This window comes from Diadema setosum, chromosome 17, assembly GCF_964275005.1.
Source record: "Diadema setosum chromosome 17, eeDiaSeto1, whole genome shotgun sequence".
Classification (NCBI taxonomy): Eukaryota; Metazoa; Echinodermata; class Echinoidea; order Diadematoida; family Diadematidae; genus Diadema; species Diadema setosum.
Window position 1 is genome coordinate 12,351,120 of NC_092701.1, and position 24,113 is coordinate 12,375,232.

General features: G+C 39.1%; 1 protein-coding gene across 2 annotated transcripts; it reads right to left on the reverse strand.

Moving 5' to 3' along the window:
- Nucleotides 1-96: 96 nt before the first annotated feature.
- Nucleotides 97-23,127, reverse strand: LOC140240422 (pre-mRNA-splicing factor 38B-like). Of its 2 annotated transcripts, XM_072320188.1 has the most exons (8): nt 22,987-23,127; nt 14,958-15,147; nt 13,954-14,022; nt 13,252-13,403; nt 12,471-12,531; nt 8,139-8,261; nt 4,982-5,100; nt 97-4,115 (listed from the first exon to the last, which is right to left on the reverse strand). In XM_072320188.1, the coding sequence occupies exons 2-8, from the start codon at nt 15,114-15,116 to the stop codon at nt 3,596-3,598; spliced, it is 1,203 nt and encodes a 400-aa protein (XP_072176289.1). In that variant the 5' UTR covers nt 15,117-15,147; nt 22,987-23,127; the 3' UTR covers nt 97-3,595. The 2 variants fall into 2 exon arrangements, with proteins under 2 accessions (XP_072176289.1, XP_072176290.1); XM_072320189.1 differs by lacking the exon at nt 22,987-23,127 and having other exon boundaries at nt 14,945-15,062.
- Nucleotides 23,128-24,113: the final 986 nt, after the last annotated feature.

The following is a 24,113-nucleotide window of genomic DNA, read 5'->3' on the forward strand; positions in this document are numbered from 1 at the left end:
CCCTCTGAATGTAGGTGACTGTCTCTGCATCATTGGGGCTAAAAGTGTGAGAAAAGATCAAAGAAAGCCACACATACAACACTTTCATCTCTGTTACTCACTTAGCATCATCTTTATTTCTAAAATGGTAACAAAACCAACAAAGAAAACTTTTAAAACAATAATTAAGGGATGGCTACTTTTTACACAGAACAGCAACTGAGGCTATAGGAACAGGACCACTTCTGCCACTTTTCTCAAAGTGAACAAATTTTACAAGCGTGACTTGATAAGAATCACCCATAAAGTTTGGATACATTTCTATTCGAGTCATTTACCCACACAAATATGAATATATTCCAGAAACAATTTCTTTAAACAGATAAGAAATATAAAATTTGTAGCTGTACATGTTAATCATATTCAGTAACATGCATGACAAGCTTGTTATAACCATGTACATTTATATGGAGGATTCAAGAAGGCAAAATTTGGATTTTGTGCAAGAAAATGGTATCATACAATATTGTTAATCTCCCGAGTCGACACTTCTCTGCAGCCAGCCAAAGTGAGGATTCAACCTCCCCATTGTAGCAACCATCACAGTTCAGTAGTACCAATGTCTGAAGATGCAAGTTTTGTCTATGAAATCATTATAAAGACAAACTGTCATCCAATATTATGTTGTCAATGTTTGCTCTACTGTTTTTTCCAAAGTATTTCTTTGGAAGTAAAATCCCTCTGTCTACAGCCATGGGATGGAGGTGGGGAAACCCGTGTCTTGGGTTGAACAAGACAACAGAACTACCAAGCTGTAGGCAAGAGAACATTGGCAAAATTAATATCAATGTGAATAAGGGGCCGGTTTTAGCTGCTACTGTTCAGTACATGCATGTGTAGGCAATCAAAGTATTTTAAGTGGCTTACAAATGTGACATTTTGTTACCATACATGCATCAGTTCATCCAAGAATTTTTTACAGGAATGAAACACGAGGATTTGGCAACAATTACTTTACAATACAAATTTCGCTTCCATGAGACTTGGATGCATCCAAGAATGCTTCAAAATGTACATTGAATTCATCAGTCACAAGTGCCAATGTACGTGTAAGTGACCCTGACTTCAGTGAATAAGAACAAATTGTGCTAGTTCACCTTATGAAATTAGCATATACGTGTATTTCATATAATGGAACAACACTAGGAGTAAATGTAATTTGACAAATGTGGGGAATGTACCGCCAGTAATTATACTTCATTTGATCATCACATTTACACAGTTTATTAATCATGAGCAAACATGCTATCCAATACTAACTCAATACTAACTCAAGTTTTAAATTATATGTTTTAGTATATATATTTCTTTTTTTTAATGATATAGTTAAATCACCTAAATTAATCTAAAACAAGTCCAAGCAATGGCTCAGCTGAAAACAAATTTACACAAGATGTGTGTAAAAATGAGTTACTTCTATTGTGTATGTCAAAATTTATATACCAAGGTAAGTCAAATTACTGTCTCTGGTCCCTTTGGATTCTACTTGTGTGAGAATGACTGTATGATCACACTATATCAAAAAATAAGCAAATTTCAATAAATACAGACAAACCTACAATACCATCTCCAAAGTCAGAAAGAAAATACCTCTGTAAGTTCTCCGACACTTGTTGCTTATCAATAAAGAGAAACTTTTCAGTTGGCCTGAATCAGGGGACACTTTATTGGGCATTAGTTTTAAAGTTTGCTCACAGAAAACCTTGTAGGTGGGTCTGTAAAATATTGTAGCTACAAATCAATCAGCCACAGTTCTACTCCAACACGCATAAGAGGGGCAAACAACATTGCTTATTTCTGGTCAATACAGACTTCTTCTTTCTTTTTTTTTCAATATACCAATTCACAACAGGCATAAGGATATTTGCCTAACTCTTAGCATTGTAGTCTCCGCAACCCATCTAGGAAAACAAGACTACTAAAGGGGTAATATAGTGTTATTTTGCAAAACCTTAAATGCAGTTCTCGAAACCACGTTTAGACTAGCACACATACACACAAAAAACACCTGCACACCCTTACACACTCATATACTCACCTACGCTCATGTACTCTTCCATACTTGTACATGTATAAAAAGTTAAGATACAGACACAAGAATAAGGACCACTTCCACTTGTATAGCTCTCCCAGGGCACATGTTATTCATCTCGTGCTATAATAGCCCAATGCCGCTAAATGTACCATCAGAGCAAAGTTTCTGCTGTCACATACAACCCCAAATCCAAGGCCCACAAGACAACTTCTTTCCGTTGCAAACATTCTCAAAATTACTGGTCTCCATGGATGCTTAAAAATGACAGTTCTGACAACTACACCTGGACGGGAGGAGAAAGAGGTTTGCCAATTCTGAGATGGGAATTTCAATTGGTGAGCATCAATCACTGTCTACCTCGTAACCATTGATGGCTATAACAGCCTTGTAGAACTTGGCCAACAAGCGGCAATTTGACATGTCCACAGAACTCTTGTTTGCTTTACTCTCACTTGACAACCACTCTTTGATTTGCATGAACATAGCTCAGCTCCGCTTTCTTTTTTACCATTGTTGTAGATTAAACAGTTCTTTTCACCTTATAAATCACCAGCCACTGTCTTAAACCAAGTATTACAATTGTACAATCACTGTTTTCACTGTGTGCTCTTGAACATAAATGAATGCTATTTGAAACACAAAGCATTAATAGAAGAGATAAAACACGGGTAAAAGAAATATAATTTAAAAAGCTAACTCTGTAATGAACTTAATGTACAGACAAACAATTTGTCCGACATTCAATACACTGGAGGTAATACAACTCACTATCAGGATGTCACAGTAAGTTTGAATACTGCAATCCGTCACCACAGCTTCTTTGATTGTGGCATACAAGACTTGCTTGCACATTGATTTCCTCTGCACCTTCCCATGCAATCTAAATTGCTCTTCAGTGTTGAAATTTACACCTCCTTTTCATAATTCCCCATCAGTATAACTGCCTTCATCAACCGTTATTCTAAGCCTTGAAGTGATTTATACACACATAGTAGTAGTAGTAGTAGCAATCTACAGTAATATCTACAGAGGCATCACTGAACATCATTTTCCACAAAAGTTTTGCATGCTAATAGCCACTGAGTTACCGGAGCAGTCATGAAGTTCTATTTTGTTTCCAGAAGTAACTGATACGCAGCATATAGTGTTCGCTGACAACGAGACTGCAGCTGTAGAATCCTGATAATTACTGACTTTCAATATCAAATTAACCCACACTACAAACCATGGAAATACAGAGAATGCTTAATGATCCATGTTATCATACATTCACCCGACACAAAACTTTGAACAGCTTTGTTTAAAAGGCAGTTTGCCGCCACAACCTTTACAGAGATGAAAGAAATTCACAAATTTGTCATAATTTGCCTATATTTTTTTTCACTCATCATGACATCAAGCCTTGTGTACCACAGATGCAGTGAAAGACAGATTTAATGAACATGACCAAAAATGCAGAATGTTCTGATACATAAACACACTGGACCTGTTACATACAAAGGGAGATGCATTTATTCTAACCTATCTTCTGTCCCGACTTCGACTTCTATGGCGATGACGATCCCGAGAACGAGAGCGGGACTTCCTCCTTTTTCGTTCTTTCGACTTACTCCTCTTGTGATCTCGACTGCGACTGCGTGATCGATGTCGCCTGTCGTCCCGGCTGTCCCCCCTGTGGTTACTCTCCCGCTCCTTGTCCTGGCGACTGCGCTCTTTTCGCAGGGCTACGTCAAAGTCGTCCTCCCCTCTGTTCCTGTCCCTATCCCGGTCCCGGTGCCTCTCCCTGTCCCGACTTCGATCCCGACTCCTATCCCGACTGTGACGGGGCCGCTCTCTATCCTTGTGCCTGTCGTAATTGCTGCCTCGGTCCCTGTCCCTGTCCCTGTCCCGATCCCGTATTCTGTCCCTATCCCTGTCCCTGTCCCGATCCCTATCCCTGTCCCTATCCCTTTCACTCTCATGGTCCCACTCTCTCGTGCGATCTCTATCCCGGTCCCGCTCTCTGCTGTGCGGACGCTCTTCAATGAATCTGTCGCCTCTCCTGCAAGATAAATAAAGCAGCACAAAGCATTATGTACATGTACACTTCAGTTTACAAACTGCATGGGAACTGCTACAGTTTACAGATTCAGGGCAATCATATTGTAAGTCACACACAGCACTATGCAGACAAAATGTCTGATAGCAACAATTACAGGCTGATAGCAACAATAACATGGCTGATAGCAACAATTACAGGTGGCACAATAAAACAAAGTACAGGATTCTGACACAATGCCTCTTGTTAAAGATAATTTTGGATCTAACTAGAGGTACATTGGGTAAGGCCTTGCTTAAACCTTAGATGTCTCTGGGTAATCTCTTACTTTCATACAAACAATGGAAAAGTGGCACAGCGCTGCTGTTTCCTGTACACATTATCTCTGGAATCAATTTCTTTTTCTATTATTGACAATACACTGTACTCGATTTCACTTTTTTCTCATACACATCATATTAGCATATATCTAATCGTGATCAAAACAATTTTATGCATATGACACAGCAAACTTTAGAATTTCCACACATAAAGGGAAACCATCTTACACATTGTATAACAATTTCGCTTGCAAGGTACCGGTTTTAATGAGGTAAATTTGGCAGTCCTGTATTTTCCATTACTATATATAGCTGGTTTCTTTCTTAGTGGGTTTACAATGACGCAATGGTTTAAATATAATGGGTGGGTGCCGATGACTTCATTACAACAGGGCTTCCCAGTATCTTGAAGTTGGTCTATGACTGAAACTGTACCTACTGCATTTGTTCATTTACTACTTTCATTATAATTAATTTGAACATGGAGTGGATTTTCCCCTCAATCTCTGGCCATATTCTTTAATTAAGTAGGTCAAGCAGAAGACTGACCTTGAATCTGTTGTCCAGTCATCATTGTCAGGATGACCGCCATCCCCTTGGTCTCCCGCTCCTTCGGGGTTCTTCTGGGCCTGGGCGAATCTCCACGCTGTCACCTTCTTCTCAATGTCCTGCAGAAGCACAAGCATTTTGCAGACAATTTATCATAAAATGCCATCATATTTATAACCATATTATACTGTAGAGCATGATATCTTCATAGCATGACATTTTCGTGAATTGGAGCCAACAGCCTTTTTCACAGCATAAAATTTTAGTGAACTGCCCCTGGCATTCAATACATACAGTGTAGATAATAACTTTCGCATGCATTTCAATTTCGCAAATCTTGGCTCTCGCAATATTCGCAATAAAATTCAAGCGAACACTTCTGGTTTCACAGCAAACATTTCTGTTTTGTTTTTCTCCTTCAAACTGTTAGCAATCAACATGGATACTGTAAAGTCAGTAAAATCTATGACATTACAAAGGATGACAACAAGATAAGGGGAATACATTGTACCTCGAGCATCCTTCTGTTACAGAAATTAAAGCATGCACACAATGTCAATGAGGTGGAATGTTGACTCGAAAGTGAGTACGAGGCTGACATGTGCAAAGGCAGTTTGTTTGTTTTTTTAGTCAAACACTCACTGATATTTTTGAAGGTGGGTTCACATAAGAATTCTACTCCATGACTATTACTGAATGTTTCAGGCTCAAATTTACTGGCATCATTTCTCTCACTATCATAAACCTTCATGCGCCTGTTAAAGTCAATCTCAAAATCTAAGATTGACTAAAAATCATGGTATTCTGTGTGTATCTTCAATTTTGCTCAACTTGCTAATGAAAATGAAGATTTTGAAGACTTTTTTCATGTAGCCATTGCTAATGCATGATACAATAAATAACAATGGAGATACAATAAATAACAATGGAAATACACTTGTATATTGTAAATATGAATTTGAAGTGGATGGTGAAAGGCTAATAAAATTGAAAATGGAAACCAGTGGCATACCATAATTTTCAGTCAATCTTAAATTTTAAGATTGACTTTACTTTGTGAAACAGGTCCCAGGAATACTAAATAAACTTGCAAGGCTTTTTCATCACCAATCAATAATCCATCCAAGCTTGACCTGGTTGTAAAGTTAACCAGCCCACTCAAGTGTCGCAACATGAGTATAAGTCCAACAAAAAGGCCATGGTGACACGATAGGGATTAGGAAGATTACATAATCCCTATTCACTGACAGCTACCAGGTAGTTTTCAGTATACAAATAATGACTGCTATGAGGGGCACAGTTAAAATTATGGGCCCAAGGTGATGTGAAAACCGTAACTATGCCCGAAGCGAAGCTGAGGGCATGGTTATGGTTTTCACATCACCGAGGGCCTACATAATTTTAACTGTGCCCCGAATATCAAGCAGTCATTATTTGTTTTATATACCGAAAATATAGATTCCAAAATATAGATACCGAAAATATAGATTCTAGTCTCTTTTACAGCACTCATAATCAATGCTGATCGACAGCGCGGCGGTCGTATCATTGGTGCGTACATGAGTGATCATCTATATGTATATGTGTACATACAGTGTACTGGGTTGCGACTGTCTCCAAACGTATTTACAGGGCACAGTGACCGCTAGTCTCTTTTACAGCACGCTGATCGAATGCGCGGCGGTCGTATCATTGGTGCGTACATATGAGCGATCTATGTGTACGGGGTCGCGACTGTCTCCTAACCTATTTACAGGGCACAGTTGATTTACTGTGCCCCGGTGCCGGGCACAGTAGATCAAAAATGGGGCACAGCTATTTTCATGAATCCGCTTTTAACCAATCAGATGAGAGGATTCTATATATGAGGTATATAAAGACCGATGTCAATCAGCAAGGAAAGTTGCACTCTAGCATGTGTGTCCAATGGAGAACAAAGCACAGCACGGGATAAACTTGGTTGTGGATAGGGACACGAATAAAATACAGCCACACCCTGCATTGAGGTGATCAGGTCTTCATGGCAATGGAGCACTTTGCATTGAACGAGATAATTCAGGGTTCAAGGTCTATCACACAGCACTCGCATCTACTGTATGAGCAAAACATGGGGCATTTCTCAATGCATGCGTATACCTGGGTCCCCACGAGGGAGCTGAACCTAAATGTTGGCTGTTCAAAGCATGTGTGTGCGTGACTGTCACTGCATGTGTGTAACATTGAGAAAAACCCCGACTAGAATTTTCAAGGAGCAAAACGAGGTGTTAATGTAGACACAGGTTTGATTCCAGTGACTGGTGCTACTGTAAAAGTGGTTTCTTTCACATACAGAAACTTTGGCGGTTTCCATTGGTGCCGACTTTTTCGCGTGTTTAAATTCGCGGTAGGTAATGATAGCGTTGTAACAAGCGACGAGTTCAAAACATTTCTGCATGATGTTAAATTCGTGGTTCAACCTCAAAGCGAAAATAAAACCACCGCGAAAGAAACCACTCTTACAGTAATTACCTCCGCCAAGGGAGGAGGTTATGTTTTCGTTACCGTTGGTTTGTCTGTTCATTCGTTCGTTCATTAGTTAGTTAGTTTGTCTGTGTGCAAAATAACTCAAAAAGTACCTAACGGATTGGGATGAAACTTGCAGGAAAGGTTGAGAATGACACAAGTACCAAACGATGAACTTTTGGTAGTGATCCAAGAATTTTGGGGGAATTTATGAAGGATTTTTTATATTTTGGCAGGTAGGGTCAATGAACTTTGGAGTTGAGGCTGCGCGTATTTGAGGTTTGCATGCGCGCACTATAAAGTGCGTGCTCTAGTTTCTGCTAGGGCGAGGCACGCCGTGCAGTTGAGGGTTTATGACGTAACAAAGGCTTCTATATTGGGAAATTGAGCGACTTTCTGCACACTATAAACACTTTCAGCATGGTGCCTAAGTACTTATGGGTGGAAATCACTGATATCTCTATGGAAGAACAAGATCAGCGGTGGAAATGAGCTGCATGCTTGGCGGAGGTCTGCGCTCTCAGAGTGCTTCTCTAGTTACACACTGTAAAGCAGTTTGAGAGCACATAGAAGAAGAGTGCTACTCAAACAGAAAACCAAACATACACAAAGAACGATGAATTATTATCATTCTTTGTCATTATTACTGTCTTACCTTCATGACAGGAACTGGAATGCGTGGGAAGAGGGTTGAATGCCACTCCAGCTTGGTCAAGAAGTGTCTCAGCATCTGACCGATGGTCATTGGATTTCCTCCACCAGCCTTGGGGTCAATCTCCTGCATGGCATTGGGTTCAATGTGGACGGAGAGGGAGAGGAAAAACAAAGACGAGATTGAGATTGAGATTGAGAGTTACTGATACAGAGAGTGGTTACAAATGAAGAATGAGTCTTTTTGCATGCACTCAGAAATGTCACAATTTTCAACTTTGGGTTGTACATTTTTTTCTCAGTTTCAGATGCTATGATCAAAAGATACAAAAACCATGAAATAAACAATGATTTCTCTGTCATATTTGACAAATTTGACAGAAATACATCTTTTGCCGATGAACTGTAAAACACAAAAAAGTCATGTCCAACAGCCTTTAAAAATAGTGTGACATAGAGCAAAGTAGATTTTTTTTCTTTGTTGTCCCTTTTTCAATGAAATGTGTCAACCAAGTCTTTCTACCCTTATTCTTTTAATCCCACACTAATCTGAAGCTATGACAGGTACTATATGAAATACTTCTTTGACCTATCCCGCAGCACTGGAACAAATGAGAACTCTCAAGGAGACAAACACTGGAGGAACATAACAGAAAGATAAGTTTTGTGACCCGATTCTCAAATATTTCAGAGAGAACAAAAGCTGGGCTGGCCATAGTATATCCATTGCATGCGGCAGGATACCCAGAAGGACGCGAGTCCACATTATAACCTCTCTCTCCGATTAACTGTGTGCTTACGAACGCTCATCCGCAGACGGCGGGCGAAGCACGCAAGAGGCAAAGGGCAGGTGTTGTCTGAGATGTCACCACCTGGTATAAAACACATGAAAGGCAGCATTGATGATGTACAGTGGTCAGAAAAAGCGAGTGCTATCTACAGTTAAACATTACAACAAAAATAGAGAGTCGTAAACCTACAACTTTTTCCTGTCATCATAATGTATTTTCAAGTAACAATATAACTGTATCACTTAACTGTGGCTTTCTTTTTTTTTTGATATAAATTTCGGTGATATGAATAGGACACCATTTTATCTTATGAGCACTGTCTTCATTTATAACTAGTACTACGCTCTTCATTTATAACTAGTACTACGCTCTTCATTTATAACCAGTACTACGCTGTTTGAAATGTGAACACAGTAGAGGCAATGCTGAAAAACAAACGCACGGTGTTTCATACCTACGTATCACTTGCAAAACTGATATACAAAGGATCCAAGTGCTGTGCTATGACAAGTCCACATATTGGCTAGGTATGTACTGTGAAATAATCAATGTCTGTCAATCGACCTATAATACTATAATGAAATACCTAGCTTGATGAAATTTTATTCTTATTAAGTCCTTTCATCAGATCTGTAATGCTACTACTACTACTACTACTACTACCACCATTTATAATAGTAATAGTAATAGTAATAGTAATAATAATAATGATAATGATGATGATAATGATGATGATAATAATAATAACAATAATAATAATAGTAATAATAGTAATAAAAATAATAATAATAATAACAATAATAACAATAATAACAATAACAAAACAACAGTAATTATGATAATGACAATAATACCAAAAAAGGTAATAATCATTAAAAAAAAAAGAAAGGAATACGACTGGCTGTGGAGGACATGATGGACCACTACATTAATCATGATAGTCATCTGCAAATGCATGAAATTATGACTTCCTAATTCCCAAAACCTTAGCGCCCCCCCCCCCAAAAAAAAAAAAAAAAGAACAGATAAGATTCAAACAAGGTTTACATATTTTGAGCAATAGCACATTCCAACTGAATAATTATATCTTTACCAGAGAGCAAGGACCATCAGACAGTTGCGCTGCAATTTCATGACTACTACAGAAAAAGAACACATCCAAGCACCTTCTGCCATTCACTCCAAGTCTATGGCACTATAAGACAGATATCCTTAGCGCGAGAGCTGTAAAATAAATCTAGTCATCAACAGTTATCAATATTCACTCTCAAACATATGCAACACACTTTGACACAGACAGCCTATTCTGGTCCCTGAAAAGTATCTTTGCAACTTCCAAGTAGCTTCCTCAAATCCTCCCCATTACCTTTTTTTTTTTCCTTCTTTCTTTCTACCATTGCCAATGGAGTATGACACAGAGTACATCAATATCCCACTGTTTATGACCTTTTCACATCATCTCAACATAGAATCAGTCATCTACACTCACAAATTATATATGTGACCCTGCACCTCAAAACAAACAAAAAGTCGCCAGACACGAATTTTTAGTTAAGACCATATTCTGAAAGAGCAGACTTTAAGCTTTAAAATGATGTATAACTCAAATCAAATGGACTCTCCTAACCTATCTAAATATTGGAAAGAAAGCACAAACTCAGGAAAAGTGTGAACTGAGAAAAGAGGCTCTGAAGTACAGTGTCTATTGAAGCCCTTAATCTTTACCAAACCGTGCTGGCTGTGCGATGAATGGGACAAAAAACAGGAAGTAAACCACCAGAGTAACAACAATGAAGGGATCATCAGATTAAACTGCAATTAAGCATGCCTCATTAACACATTCTGTCCATAAGTAATGCCAACTTTCAAAGCAGTAGCACTATCCTTTCAAAAGTTATTAGAGTTGAAAGTGAAGAGTGTGGACAAGGTTTTTCAGAAATGAAAAAGGGATTCTAAAGACACACATAATCACACTATTCTACCAAAAATGTTCAAGATAAACTGCTAAAAAACACACTTTCCAGCCTGTTTTATGATACCAACTTTTAGCATAATATAAAAGAAGACCCGCTCTTTCCGAAAATATGAAAAAGTCAAGTTCGGCTAGGTTGACCCATTTCACTTATTTTTCAGTCCTCACGCAAAATCAGTGTGTGTGCGACTTTATGTTCGTTTTGAGGTGCACGGTCACATATATTCTTGAAACATCCTCTAGTCAGTGGTTCATACAATTCATTACAGTAAAAAAATAAAAAGAAAAAAGGCTATTCCTTGCTTTCATTTCTTCCAAATCTTCACAGGATTATAACCGATATGGCCCTTTTTTCTTTCTTTTTTTGTATTGGAATGAGGTGTATGGTATATGTAAAAGAGTGATCATCTTTTTTTCAAGCAATGCAGCATAAATGGTATCTACCTCCAGGACCCGAAGGAATAAAGGGCACCACAGATGGAGAGCAAGCTCCAATACATTATGTTTTTCTTCTTTGAACACTTAATAATCTCAAACAAGTTTTACCACAGTGATGCTTTACTTTGATCTCAAGTTTTACTCCTCACCCCACAACACACAAATCCTGACTTGACTGATTAGCGGGTCATTTTTTTTTTTCGTCAGATTTTGAAGATCTCTGGAACGGTAAACATCAGCTGGTGACATCTCAAAGAAGGACCCTTACAAGTTGTACCATGGTACGTACACCGCCTTACAACGCTCGCAATTCTACAAGGATTTCTCTACTTGGACCACACAACATAATGCCTGCTACGTCTACATCGGACTGGTATGAAGTATGCCAAACATGTACTTTCTTTTTGTATTTATGTATTTTTTTTGTTTATGTAAAGACATAGGACCCTCCCCCCCATCATTATTTCTCAGGATTTTCTGCTCTTTGAGAGAGGTTAAAGATGTCTAGGGTATATCTGCAATTTGCACAAGACGGTATGAAGTGTTACCTTCAAGCAAACCTTAGCTTGAAAAGGTCATGCAAATTTCTTTTGGTCATTCCCTTGAAAGTATCATGTAAACAGAAGCTGGTAATGCAGGCAATTCTCTACTCTTCATGTTTTATTATTTCCTCATCAAAAGTATACTTGCCAGCAATGCAGATTGATTTTATTTTCTATTCTTCTTTTCTTTTTTTTTCTTTTTTTGGTAGAGTCATGCACATACATAATTCACCAAAATAAAACAAAACAAAAAAATAATATGGTCTGTAGAATTTGTGTTCCTCTGCAGTGTATACATCTAAACCTAAACATAAAATAATATAAGGAAGTGCAGAGGCTTTCAGGATATAATACATCCTGGTGCCATGCTACACAAACTGCAGAATTACTGTGAGTGTGTGCATTTATCATTTGAGAGTATAAAAGTGAAAAAATGTAATCCACATTGCCCTGACAATCATAATTATTAACCTGATTTTTTTTCCAAGGGATTCAACAATGTCTACAAATGCTATATCCCATACTTGACTTCAAAACAACATTTAGACTTGATAGACACACAGACACTGAATACTGCTGAGTGTTTTACAAACCTCCTCGTCTTCCAAATATGGTTCATACCATTCCCATAAGTCCTGTGGTGGCTGTGTGTACCTGGGAGATGGAAAAAAGAGAAATGTTCTTTTCATTTATCATCTGCATTTGCCGACATTAACAAAGTACAAACTTTATACTTCAAGAGTGATTTAAGAATAAGCTCCTCAATTCAGAGTACATGTACATGTACTTGGTAGTAATTCTTGGTGGGACAAAGAAGGGGGGTTAAAGGCCCCTTTACATCCAGTTCTGATCCTGTGAAATAGCATTCCATGCTGTTTTCAATCTAGGTCCTCACATCACATCCTCATGTCGTAAGTGCACTAATGTCTGACTGTTCATTATATTTTTGCTTGTTGTTAAATTTGCATTTCAACAGTGATTGGTGAAATTTGCTAAACGAAACACTCATGAAAATAACAGCTTTTACACTATGTCATTGTGAATAAAAAGTGAAGTGTCTAACCAACTTAACCAATTGAGGAAAAAAAAAGAAAAGTCATCTGGAAAACATGCACATGAGCTAATTACAAAGTGGCTTACTGTAACAGTGGAAAATTTTCGTGTGATTACATTTTCGCGCTCAGCCAGATAAGAGTTTCGTATGTTTTTAATTCCGTGGAACACGTGGCAAGCAAAAATATTTGAATGCTTTTATTTTCGTGCTAGTTTCTGGTTGCCAGAAATATGTGAAAATTTCCACTTTTACAGTATTTGGTCAACAGTAACAGTGTGGGTATTGCTGGTATGCATGTTGGTAGATTACCTTCAGCTTACCTGATGTAGATAAAGCCCAGAGCTCGGATGTAGGGCGAGTCTGAGTGCGTCAGTAGGCCAATCAGCTGCTTGCGAGTCAGTTTCAGCGTGTAGAGCTTGTACAGCAGACAGTAGGCTGAGGAGACAATTCCACCAGCCCCAACACCACGCACCTACAGAGTAGGAAGAAGAGTGGAAAAACAAATGAGATGATGAAATAAGATTTCATGGTTAAACATATCACATTTTGCCAAACATGAGAATACACTCTAACCACAGTACACCAGGAAAAGAAAAGAAAAGAAAAGATCAAATAAAAGGAAAAATGGAAATCCTACAGGTCCACAATGGATTCCAAACTGTGTTCCAAACAAAAGCAGCAGAGAAACAGTAGCCTGAGAAAGCTGTCTTCATGCAAATCCTGTGACACAAGGGACACATCAGTTGATCATGCATTTTGTACAGGTATATGTTAGACAGAAAAAAAAAAATGCCTGAACTTCATTTTACACTATATCTGACTTGTATGATGTAATTCACGCATACTTTTCATAGTTTGATCGAAGGAACTGACTTCCGCAAATGCAATTATAATTCATGTGGGTATGACAGTAGTTCCATAAATGTCCGACCATGATGGCAACAAACATCCAAACAGACATTTTGATCAGCAAAATCAGCTGGGCGAGGAAGAGTTTTGAAGCAGACTTTTATCATACTCACCCCTCCACACATGCCGATCTGCCCAGAAGTTTGTCTGCTTCCCCTCTCCCATGGCTCCAAGTGTGCAACCTGCAGCGGAATTATTTAGGGTGGGTGCCAACAAACTAATCGTTAATATGAATGCAGCCCTTAGCATAACAAATCATATTCAAACAAGATCCTGTACTCTACAGAGAAGCTCATTTTCAATTAAAGCGGAAACAAAACACACATATAGACATTCTCAAAAATGTTACTTGTATTTCAAATTTGAACAAAAACTTTGTAAACTACCGGTACATGTATCACTAAGTTAATGAAGCTGATATAAGATTGACAATGTAACTGTATGTTTAGTATACCAGTCTATACTCAATTCCCCACCTCCCTCCCCCTCCCCTCCACTGGTATATTGCGATGCATTTCACCATGGCATTTCAAAAGATTTTCATTCGAGTGAGGTTAACACATCACATTCTGCAGTAAGTAGCTTGAGTACTGTACTTTATAAAGGTATTAGCCCACATTTGTAAACCTGCAGCAATTGGTCTCATAGTTAGCATGGAGTTTGGGTATGATTGCAGCAACACCTGTGCAAAATTTTGTTCCAATTAGTCCATTACTTTCATAAAAATAAATGAAAATGCACCGTAATCCGTATGCATGCGTATAACGCTCGCTAGCTCCGGTCCACGTACGTGTTACATGTACAATGTACGTAGCTATAGCCCGCGCTCGTAATTCGATTTTGGGTCGGGTTGACCCGGTTTGAAAATTTATTTTAAAACGATGATTTTCTCTCTTTTATCGAATGGTATAGACAAAGAGCGACAGGTGAGGTATGTTACTGTTATAACTTGTACTTGAAGTCATATTGGACCTGTTTTATGCAGTTTTGATTTTCGTGGGTTTGCAAATGTGGGCTAGTACCTTTAAAGACATGTGATGAAGATGATATCAAGCATTTTTAGTCATCTCAAAAGAGAAAAGGTCAAGAAAGAATGGCACCTACCTCCGCCCCTTACCTTGTAGTAAATTTCATCTATGACTTCATGGTATGTCTTGAGCTTGAAAAGGTCGTTCTTGAAGTAGGGCGAGGACTGGATGTTGGTCAGGATGAGGGAATTTAGGTTCATGGAAGCGTGGTTGCCCCACAGAGGTAGTGTATTGCTCTTTGGTGGCATTGCGAGTGCCTTTACATCAAACCAGCGGACACTGCATTCAATACAAAGAGAAGAAACAACATTTCAGTGCAAACATAAAAAAAAAAACATTTTCAGTCATGAACTACAAGGTAAATCTTGTAAAAAATCAGCACCAATGTTCAACCTCCCATGCCAAAATTTGACACTGCGCAAGAGCATAAGTTTCTACCTATGTACACGTATAGGCCTAACGTTACATGTAGGCGGTGGTTGAATCTTGGATAGTGTTATGGCAGGCCTCGAATTAACCGACGGCCACCGACGGCCATGGCCGTCGGTGCCCCTCTCGTTGGCCGCAATGCCCTTTCTTCCGTGATCAAAGTTACGGCCAAAAAAAATGTGCCCTTTTTCTTGTGGCCGTGGTGCCCTTTTAGAATGAAAGTTCTTGTTTATGACGTATAATATGCCCTTTCTAAAAGTCTACACTTCAATAAGCTTGAACAAATTTCCTCATCTCAAATATCATACCTTCTGTTCAGTTCACTCGCGTCCCAATATATCTGATTCAAACTCAACGAGACAACGTGTACGTTACGTACACTTGTACTTATGTACGTACGGTACGGCCGACCGGCTTTGACCGTTCCGACTGCCTCCGAGTCCGCAGCGCAGCGGCCATAGAGTTACTAGCTAGGTAGTGTATTCGTAGTGTGCCCGCGCGTACGTACGGAAGTACATTGATGGTGTCTGTACGTCGAGTGTCGCAATCAGCGGTTGAGCGCGTTGGGTGGGTGCAGTATGTGCATGCGTGTGTTACTGTGGGGAATTCGGCTATTACAATCGTCTGGAGCAAGTGGTCGCAAGCCATGTGCCAGGCATGTCGGACGGCTATGAGAAATGCCATCTCTCTCGCTCTGCATTCATGCCCGCATGCTCAAAGTAAATGTGATCGAGGGCACGCATGCGAAAAAAGGTGAAATGAAATGTAAAAAAAATTGTGCAGATCCCCCACCCCTGTAACACTGTATGTGAACACGGGTTGGCTGGTTAGTTGAAAGTGTTCCTCAAAGTGCCCTTTTTGTTCCTCAAAGTGCCCTTTTGTTCCTCAAAGTGCCCTTTTTGTTCCTTAAAGTGCCATTTTCGTTCCTCAAAGTGCCCTTTTCGTTCCTCAAAGTGCCCTTTTCGTTCCTCAAAGTGCCCTTTTCGTTCCTCAAAGTGCCCTTTTTGTTCCTCAAAGTGCCCTTTTTGTTCTTAAAACTGCCCCTTAGGAAAAAGTGTGCCCCCCTTTACAGGAAAAAAGGGGCACCTTCAAAGAAAAAAGGGCACATTTAGTTGATCCTCCAAAAGGGTGGAGGGGCTATGTGTACCCCTGCCCCCCCCCCCCCCCCTCCCCGGAGAGCTGCCCCTGTGCTCCTTCCAGGCCCCTTTTTGTACTTTCAGTTGCCCTTTCTAGTGCAAAATCGGTCCCATTCTCCTAAAAAGGGGGCACATATTGATGGTGCCCCAAAAAGTATGGGGGGGGGGGGGTATGTGCCCCCTGCCCCTGTTTTTGTAAATCCGAATATTCTAACGTTGATTATTCCGAAGCGGTATTAAAACCAGGGCCCTTTCTAAAAAGATTTATTACAGTGCAACTAATGATGGAACTCAAAAAATGAAATGTAGGTGATATCAAATCACACGCAACTTTTGCATTTAAACGCAATTGCGTTGCTGAAAAGACTTGCGTTTGATAATCATATGAAACTAGAAAATAATTGTTACGAACCTGAAACTCAACTGCGTTTAAACGCAACTCTAAAAATCAAATGCAAGTCCATCAAATCACACGCAACGATGTATTTAAACGCAAGAGCGTTGCAGAGAAGACTTGCGGTTTTTGTACGAAACTAGAAACTGCGTTTAAATAAATCTCTATACATCTACGGAAATGACGGAAGTGCGTTATTGTTGAAAAGACTTGCATTATTTTTTTTTCATTTCGTAAGCAAAATTAAAAATTAAACGCAACTCTGAAAATCAAATGCAAGTCCATCAAAACACATGGCACGCTAAAAAGACTTGCGTTTGATAATCACACGAAACTAGAAAATTGTAGGAAACTTAAAGTCAATTGCGTTTAAACGCAACACTAAAAATCAAATGCAAGTCCATCAAATCGCACGGAACGCTGAAAGACTTGCGTTTAATAATCATACGAAACTAGAAAATTGTAGGGACCTTTTTTTTTTTTAACTCAATTGCGTTTAAACGCAACTCTAAAAATCAAATGCAAAGAGTCCATCATATCACACGTAACGCCGTATTCAAACGCAAGTGCGTTGCAGAGAAGACTTGCGGTTTTTGTACGAAACTATAAGAAACTGTGTTTAAACGCATCTCTAAACATCTACGGAAGTGTGTTATTATTTAAAAGACTTGCATTATTTTTTATTTCGTAAACAAAATTACAAATTAAATGCAACTGGTATGCAAATTGTAGGGAACTTTTTTTTTAAACTCGCGTTTAAACGCAACTCTGAAAATCAAATGCAAGTCCATCAAAACACATGGCACGCTGAAAAGACTTGCGTTTGATAATCAGACGAAACTAGAAAATTGTAGGAAACTTAAACTCAATTGCGTTTAAACGCAACACTAAAAATCAAATGCAAGTCCATCAAATCACACGGAACGCTGAAAGACTTGCGTTTGATAATCACACGATACTAGAAAATTGAAGGGAACTATTTTTTTTAACTCAATTGCGTTTAAACGCAACTCTAAAAATCAAATGCAAGTCCATCAAATCACGTAACGCTGTATTCAAACGTAAGAGCTTTGCAGAGAAGACTTGCGGTTTTTGTACGAAACTATATAAGAAATTGCGTTTAAACGCATCTCTAAACATCTACGGAAGTGTGTTATTGTTTAAAAGACTTATCGTAAGCAAAATTAAAAATTAAACGCAATTCTGAAAATCAAATACAAGTCCATCAAATCACACGGAACGCTGAAAAGACTTGCGTTTGATAATAACTCAAAACTAGAAAATTATTGTATGAAATTTAAACTCAATTGCGTTTAAACGCAACTCTAAAAATCAAATGCAAATCTGTTTTTAAAACGCAAGAGCGTTGCAGAAAAGACTTGCGGTTCTTGTCCGAAACTAGAAACTGCGTTTAAACGCATAAAAATGTACGGAAGTGCGTTATTGATGAAAATTTTTTATTTCGTAACGGAACTTTCGCCGTGACCGAACTTAGTCTGCACTTGCAGTGAAAAGACATCGCAACATTTACACGTTTCAAACTACCGAAACGCATGCTGCTTCACAAAATGTCAATGAAAAAAATGATAACGAATTATTGTTAAAGTTCGCTATGCCGAAGTTTTAAATCTCAGTCCAAAGTTAAATTAGTCCGACAATGGTAAGAGGTTTGTTACTTTTGTTATAGTAGTCCGAAAGATGTCGTTTTCGGATGAACAAACTTTTCTTCTTATTATTTCAGACAGGCCCGCGCCGTACAGAGCGGTAGTTATAATGTTGCGAATCGGAGCGCGAGAACAATTCATTTTCAGAGTATGGCAATACAAATTTAAGCAGAACAAATATGGTGACTTAGGGAAGGAAAATCACACATATTTCAACTCAGTCGGCACTGAAAAATAATCTCGACAGAATCATGCGAAATCACACGCATATCTTCCCAGCAACGCACTTGAATTTAAATCGCAAAGTTTAATTAAATTTTGGGGAATTTGCCTTTGATATTTCAAATCAAGTTTAAAACGGTAAGTGTCTAGAAACGGGCCTATAGGTTTCCGATCCCGCTCTCTCAAAATCTCTCTAGAGATTTGGGAATTGTGCATTGTCGTTACTAACCCGCGCAAGATTTATGCATGAACTAAAACATAATTGTTGCTCATGTCAGTAGGCATGTTTTGGCGTCAAAAGGAGTAGGATATATGGGTAGCGATCCGCATCGTGATCCAAATCTATACTCTGTACAGAGGAAATTAATTTTCATTTATAAGTCGACAAAATGTCGACTTACGCGTAAGTCGACATTCGCGTAAGTCGACGTGTTTTGCTCAGTCCCGATTATGTCGACTTACGCGAGGTTGACTGTATTATGTATTGGGGGGGGGGTTGTTGTTAGAATATGAAAAAAAAAAACATAAAATTCTTGCAACGTCGCAAAAATCACCCTTTAAAAAAACACCCAACATGCCCTTTTCAATGTGGCCTTGGTGCCCCTCTGACTGACCTAAGTGCCCTTTCATGGCTGGCCTCTTGGAAAAAGTGCCCTTTTCTAAATGGCCTTGCCCCTCCAAAATCCTATTTCAAGGCCTGTTATGGTCAAATTATGAGTACTAACTGGTAGCTAGCTTACTAGTGGTGAAAGCAATAATTTCCTCATATGCCACCACTCAAACATTCAATATAACATTCACAACACATCTCCTAGAAAACTCAAGAGTTTTATGTACAGTAGATCTAGACCTAGTCCTAGATCTCAGATATAAACTAGAAGTGAACCTAGAGTAAAACCCCCAATTTTCAGACACTTATACCCCTTCCACGCTGAAGGAAATCTTCCGCGTGTGCACCGAGGTGCACCTGGGTAACCCCGCAGTATGAAACGAAACTCAGTTGAAACCTAAGGGAAGCCTAGGTGAAACACCGCTTAAATTTTGGGCAGTTTTTACCCTAGAAGCGTCCTGGGTACACACCGATAGTTCAACGGGAAACCACCGGTGGTTCACCTAGGAACGCCCAGTGTGAAAGGTCATAGTGGTGAAACACCGGGCGAAATATGCAGATTATGTCAAAGGTCATTTTTTTTTCGGTCATGCAAACGTTTTTCGCTAGCTAGAGCGCGCTTCTAAATTAATCCACACGTAATGCGTGTATGTAAACATACACACGACTAGTATGTCGTTCGTGTGACGTACACCGGCATGGGATTGGATCCAAAGAGGTTACTAGAACCTTTTTGATTGGATCGTGTTGTATTGTGCGCATGCCGTATACAAATAAGCGCTGTGCAAAACTGAGATTAGTACTTGAGTTGCGTGTCATTTGTCCTGTTGAATGTTGCAGTTGAATTAACTATTTTGGAGTTCAGTTCTGTGAGAGGTAGAGAATTACGAGTACAAACTATACTGGTAAAGTACCATGTTCAAATTAGCGCGCGAAATGTCTCGCCACATAATATATAATACACACTTCCGCTGGAATCGGCCGCGGTGGGAGCAGAAAACACGTCTAGGGGAAAGTTGCCAACAAAATTCACCGAGAGCATTGTTGTACAATGTAGGTGTGAAAAGACGGCACTGAAAATTTCACAGGAGGTTCCCCGGTGAATTCACAGAGAAATCCAACGGCGGTTCACCGAGAGTGGCAGCGGGAAAGGGGTATTAAGCTTTTTTGCAATATTTGTTCAACTCAAATAATACTGTATTGTTAAATATATCAAATTATTTTTTCTCCATATTGATTTTTTTAATACATCATCAAATTTCACAGAATCCCCAAATATTACATGTATCACGTTGTCAATTCCCCCAAATTCGGACATGCGCGCCATACAGTGTACCTTGTTGGCGCAAGGTTGCATCGGGGACGTTGCGGCGCCCGTTCGTGTCCGAATTTCGGTGACTCTGCACTTGCATTCAGTCCTGACTGTATCGGCACGTACGTAGATTTTGTTTTTCTCTTGACTTTTTTTAGTTTTTGAGGATACCATCACACTCTGAGCTTGCAATAAGCGAAAAAATCTCGCAACAGAACGGCATAATTTTTCAATTTTTAGCGCTTTTCCGGCGATCCTGATACTTTCCACGGGACCCAATTCACGCACCCTTTGGAAAAGTTGCGGCGATTCTGCGTTTTTGACGGCAAAATTTTGGATTTTAGATGGATTTCTGGAGGTGACTCAGGCATTCTTTCCTGTGGTGAATGAGTGTGCCAGTATGTGAAACAATGTGATATGCGTAATATGCGTGTGTTGTGACAGCAGAATCTGCTGGCTTGTGATAAGTGATAAGTGTCCGGATTTTGGAGGCCGGCCGAAAATTGGGGCTTTTCCTTTACTCTAAATAAGTCTAGACTGTCTAGGTCCTAACTCTAACTGTGTGTTAGAGGGGTTCTACAACATGTATGGTAACCCTAGGCCAACTAGGGTAAGGGCACCAGTATTCGGTCACTTATCACTAGTCACCAGCCAGTAAGTTCAACTGTCACAACACACGCAAATCACATTAATTCACATACTTGCACACTCATTCACAACAGGAAACTCCCTTAGCCCCCTCCAAAAATCCATCCAAAATCCCAAATTTTACCGTTAAAAGTGCAGAATCGGCACTACTTTCCAAAAGCGCGCGCGAAAAAGGCCCAGTTTTAAGAGTACGGGTCGCCGAAAAAGCGCTAAATCGAGAAATACGCCGTTCTCTCGCGGGATTTTTCACGTATCGCAAGCTTGGAGTGTAATGGTATCCTCAAAAATGCAAAAGAAAAACAAAATTTCCGTTGAATGCAAGTACCGAGGCCCCAGTATTCGGTCACCAACGGTCGCCGCAACGTCCCCGATGCAATTTTGCGCCAACAAGGTAGCGTGCGCACGCATTTTTCAGCTGCCTTGAACACGCATTGACTTTGAACGCGCATATCGCGTGACTGAATACTGGTGCCAGTGACCGTATACCGGTACTGGGGAATTTTCAAGGTGAAATATTTCGGGATTTTGTGCAATTCTGTGAGATATTTAACAAAATGACAGTTGAGATTAAAGAAATTTGATATATTTCACATACATTGCTGTAGATATGATGTAGATTCTATGTATGTATTATTTTAGTTTGAGAAATATTGCAAAAAAGCTTAAGTGACCGAATACTGGGGATGTTACCCTACAATCGACCGCCCTTATTGAAACCGACCGCGTAGTATTGGTGCACAGAACGCTTAGTACGCACTTCACTGCGCGCAGAGCACATAAAAATGGATTGGCATTGATGACTGTTGATGAGGATGTGTGGGAAAACGTGAAAATTCACTGTTCATTAATGGTTTGAATCAAGGACAAAATTTCAAATGAATATTTTAACCGAATCATAAATGTAATGTCTATCTTGTCTATGGAAGTTTCTAAAAAGCTTTGCTGTACAACTTGGTGTTCAATACAACTCGGTTTGTGTGCATTGTCAAAGCAAAAACAGCGGTCGATTTTACCAACTAGTCTATAACAAGTGGCACCACGGGGAGCTGAAACAAGGCCACGCAAGTTCGACGGCGATATTTTTGCACTGAAACTTCAAATTGAAAAGGGAACGGCATTTGATAGTGCTGGATTTTTTTCAATCACGTAGGTCAAGTTTTGACATGAATTTCAGTGTTAAATATTCTTATCAAGCAAATAAACATTAGGCGGTTGATGAGCAGAGTAGTACTGAACTGTTAGTTAGGTCCAACCATTTTACTTTCCTGTTTCACAAATATCGAACTGACAAAGACTTCATGTTCGTTCTGGAACATGCCTATTATCAATTAGAGTCTAGATTGCCTTAATGAAAATATACTCCAGAGTGTATGAACTCAATATTTTCATTTTCAATATTTTCAACATTTTCAGGGAGAATGGGCAGCTGTGAAATTTCGCCAAAACTGAATAGAGTCTACACGTAGGTTACGACATTTGCAACCACTGCAAGTGGCAAGTGCATGCAGAAGTGCAGTGGCAGTAAAGACGCAGTGTCGATTGTGTGTCGATTTAATACTGCAGATCTTACACACCATCATCAATCATGCTCACTGCACTGGTAAAACCGTGCACTAACTGGATAGCGTGACTAAAAAGAGTTAACAAGGGCACAAATGTCTCATGTTACGTGCGTCAACGGTGTAAAAGATGACCAAGCTTACCTTTAAAAATACAATGCAAGACAAAAGTCAACAGACTATCCTCACAACATGCGAAATAGTAGTTGGTAAAACCGCACCCGGCGTTCAATTTTGGTACTGGACAATTGAACTTTGGCTGTACCGTTACTACTTCGTGAAAGCCGCCATACTGCTATCACTACATAATTTCTGGGTTTGTCCGATGTGTAATGCCGCCCTCGACGTTGCTTACAGGACAGGGAACTGAGGCGCCAGGGCCACAGTTTGTAGTTTGTAGTTTGTATAGTTTTAACTCAATCACCCTCCTGGGGTATGTGAGTAAAAATAAATACATGTAAGATACAAACTGGCAAGAATAACAATCTACATGACAGACTAAACATGCAATGAAGATATATACATGTAAATGGAATAGAGATGAATATATACGAATACATCAGACTATTTACTTTCTATAACAGGCACTGTGCCTGCAATTAAAGCTAAAAAAATTATCACCCTCTAACAGGGTTAAGTACTCATAATCGCACACAGGAAAATCTTTTCAAAGTTTATTAAAATAATCTACAATTACCTTACAAAACTTTACTAATTTCAACATCACTGTTTGCGTAGAGTGGTTAAATAAAAGATTCATTTTATATACATTAGCTCGTTTCCAAAAAAAAAAAAAAAATCTTCATGGCTTGTTTACGATCATTTTCAAATATTGGACAATGAAACAAATAATGAAATTCATCCCCGATCTGATTCAGGGAGCAACATTCACATATTCGATCCTCTCGAGGAATATTTGCATACCTTCCAGTCACTATAGGGAGCTTATTATTTAAACATCGAAATCTACAAAAAAAAATTCCTATCACATGGATTAAGGTGCACCAAATAATCTTCAAACACTAACTTTTGCTTATATATTCGATACACAATACATTGAGAATTCACATTTATTTCGTTATGCCAAACTTGTTGGCGTGTATCATTCAACCTCTGCGACACAATTTTCTTAAACACAGAAAACTCCATATCTTGTGCTTGGTTATCCCAAATGTATGAAAATCCTAAACTATCAAAAATACTTTTAATCTTCCCAAGCCATGGCAGGATGTAAGTACCAGTTTCAAAAAGAGAAAAATAAAACGAATACA

Bases quoted from the DNA above. Each gene is read 5' to 3' on its own strand.
- LOC140240422 (XM_072320188.1), bottom strand. From the start codon at position 15,116: ATGCCACCAAAGAGCAATACACTACCTCTGTGGGGCAACCACGCTTCC. The intron at 8,262-12,470 runs GTTTGTAAAACA...AATGCCATGCAG, and splicing joins CATATTTGGAAGACGAGGAG to GAGATTGACCCCAAGGCTGG. The intron at 5,101-8,138 runs GTAAGACAGTAA...GTGCTTCTGCAG, and splicing joins TTCCAGTTCCTGTCATGAAG to GACATTGAGAAGAAGGTGAC.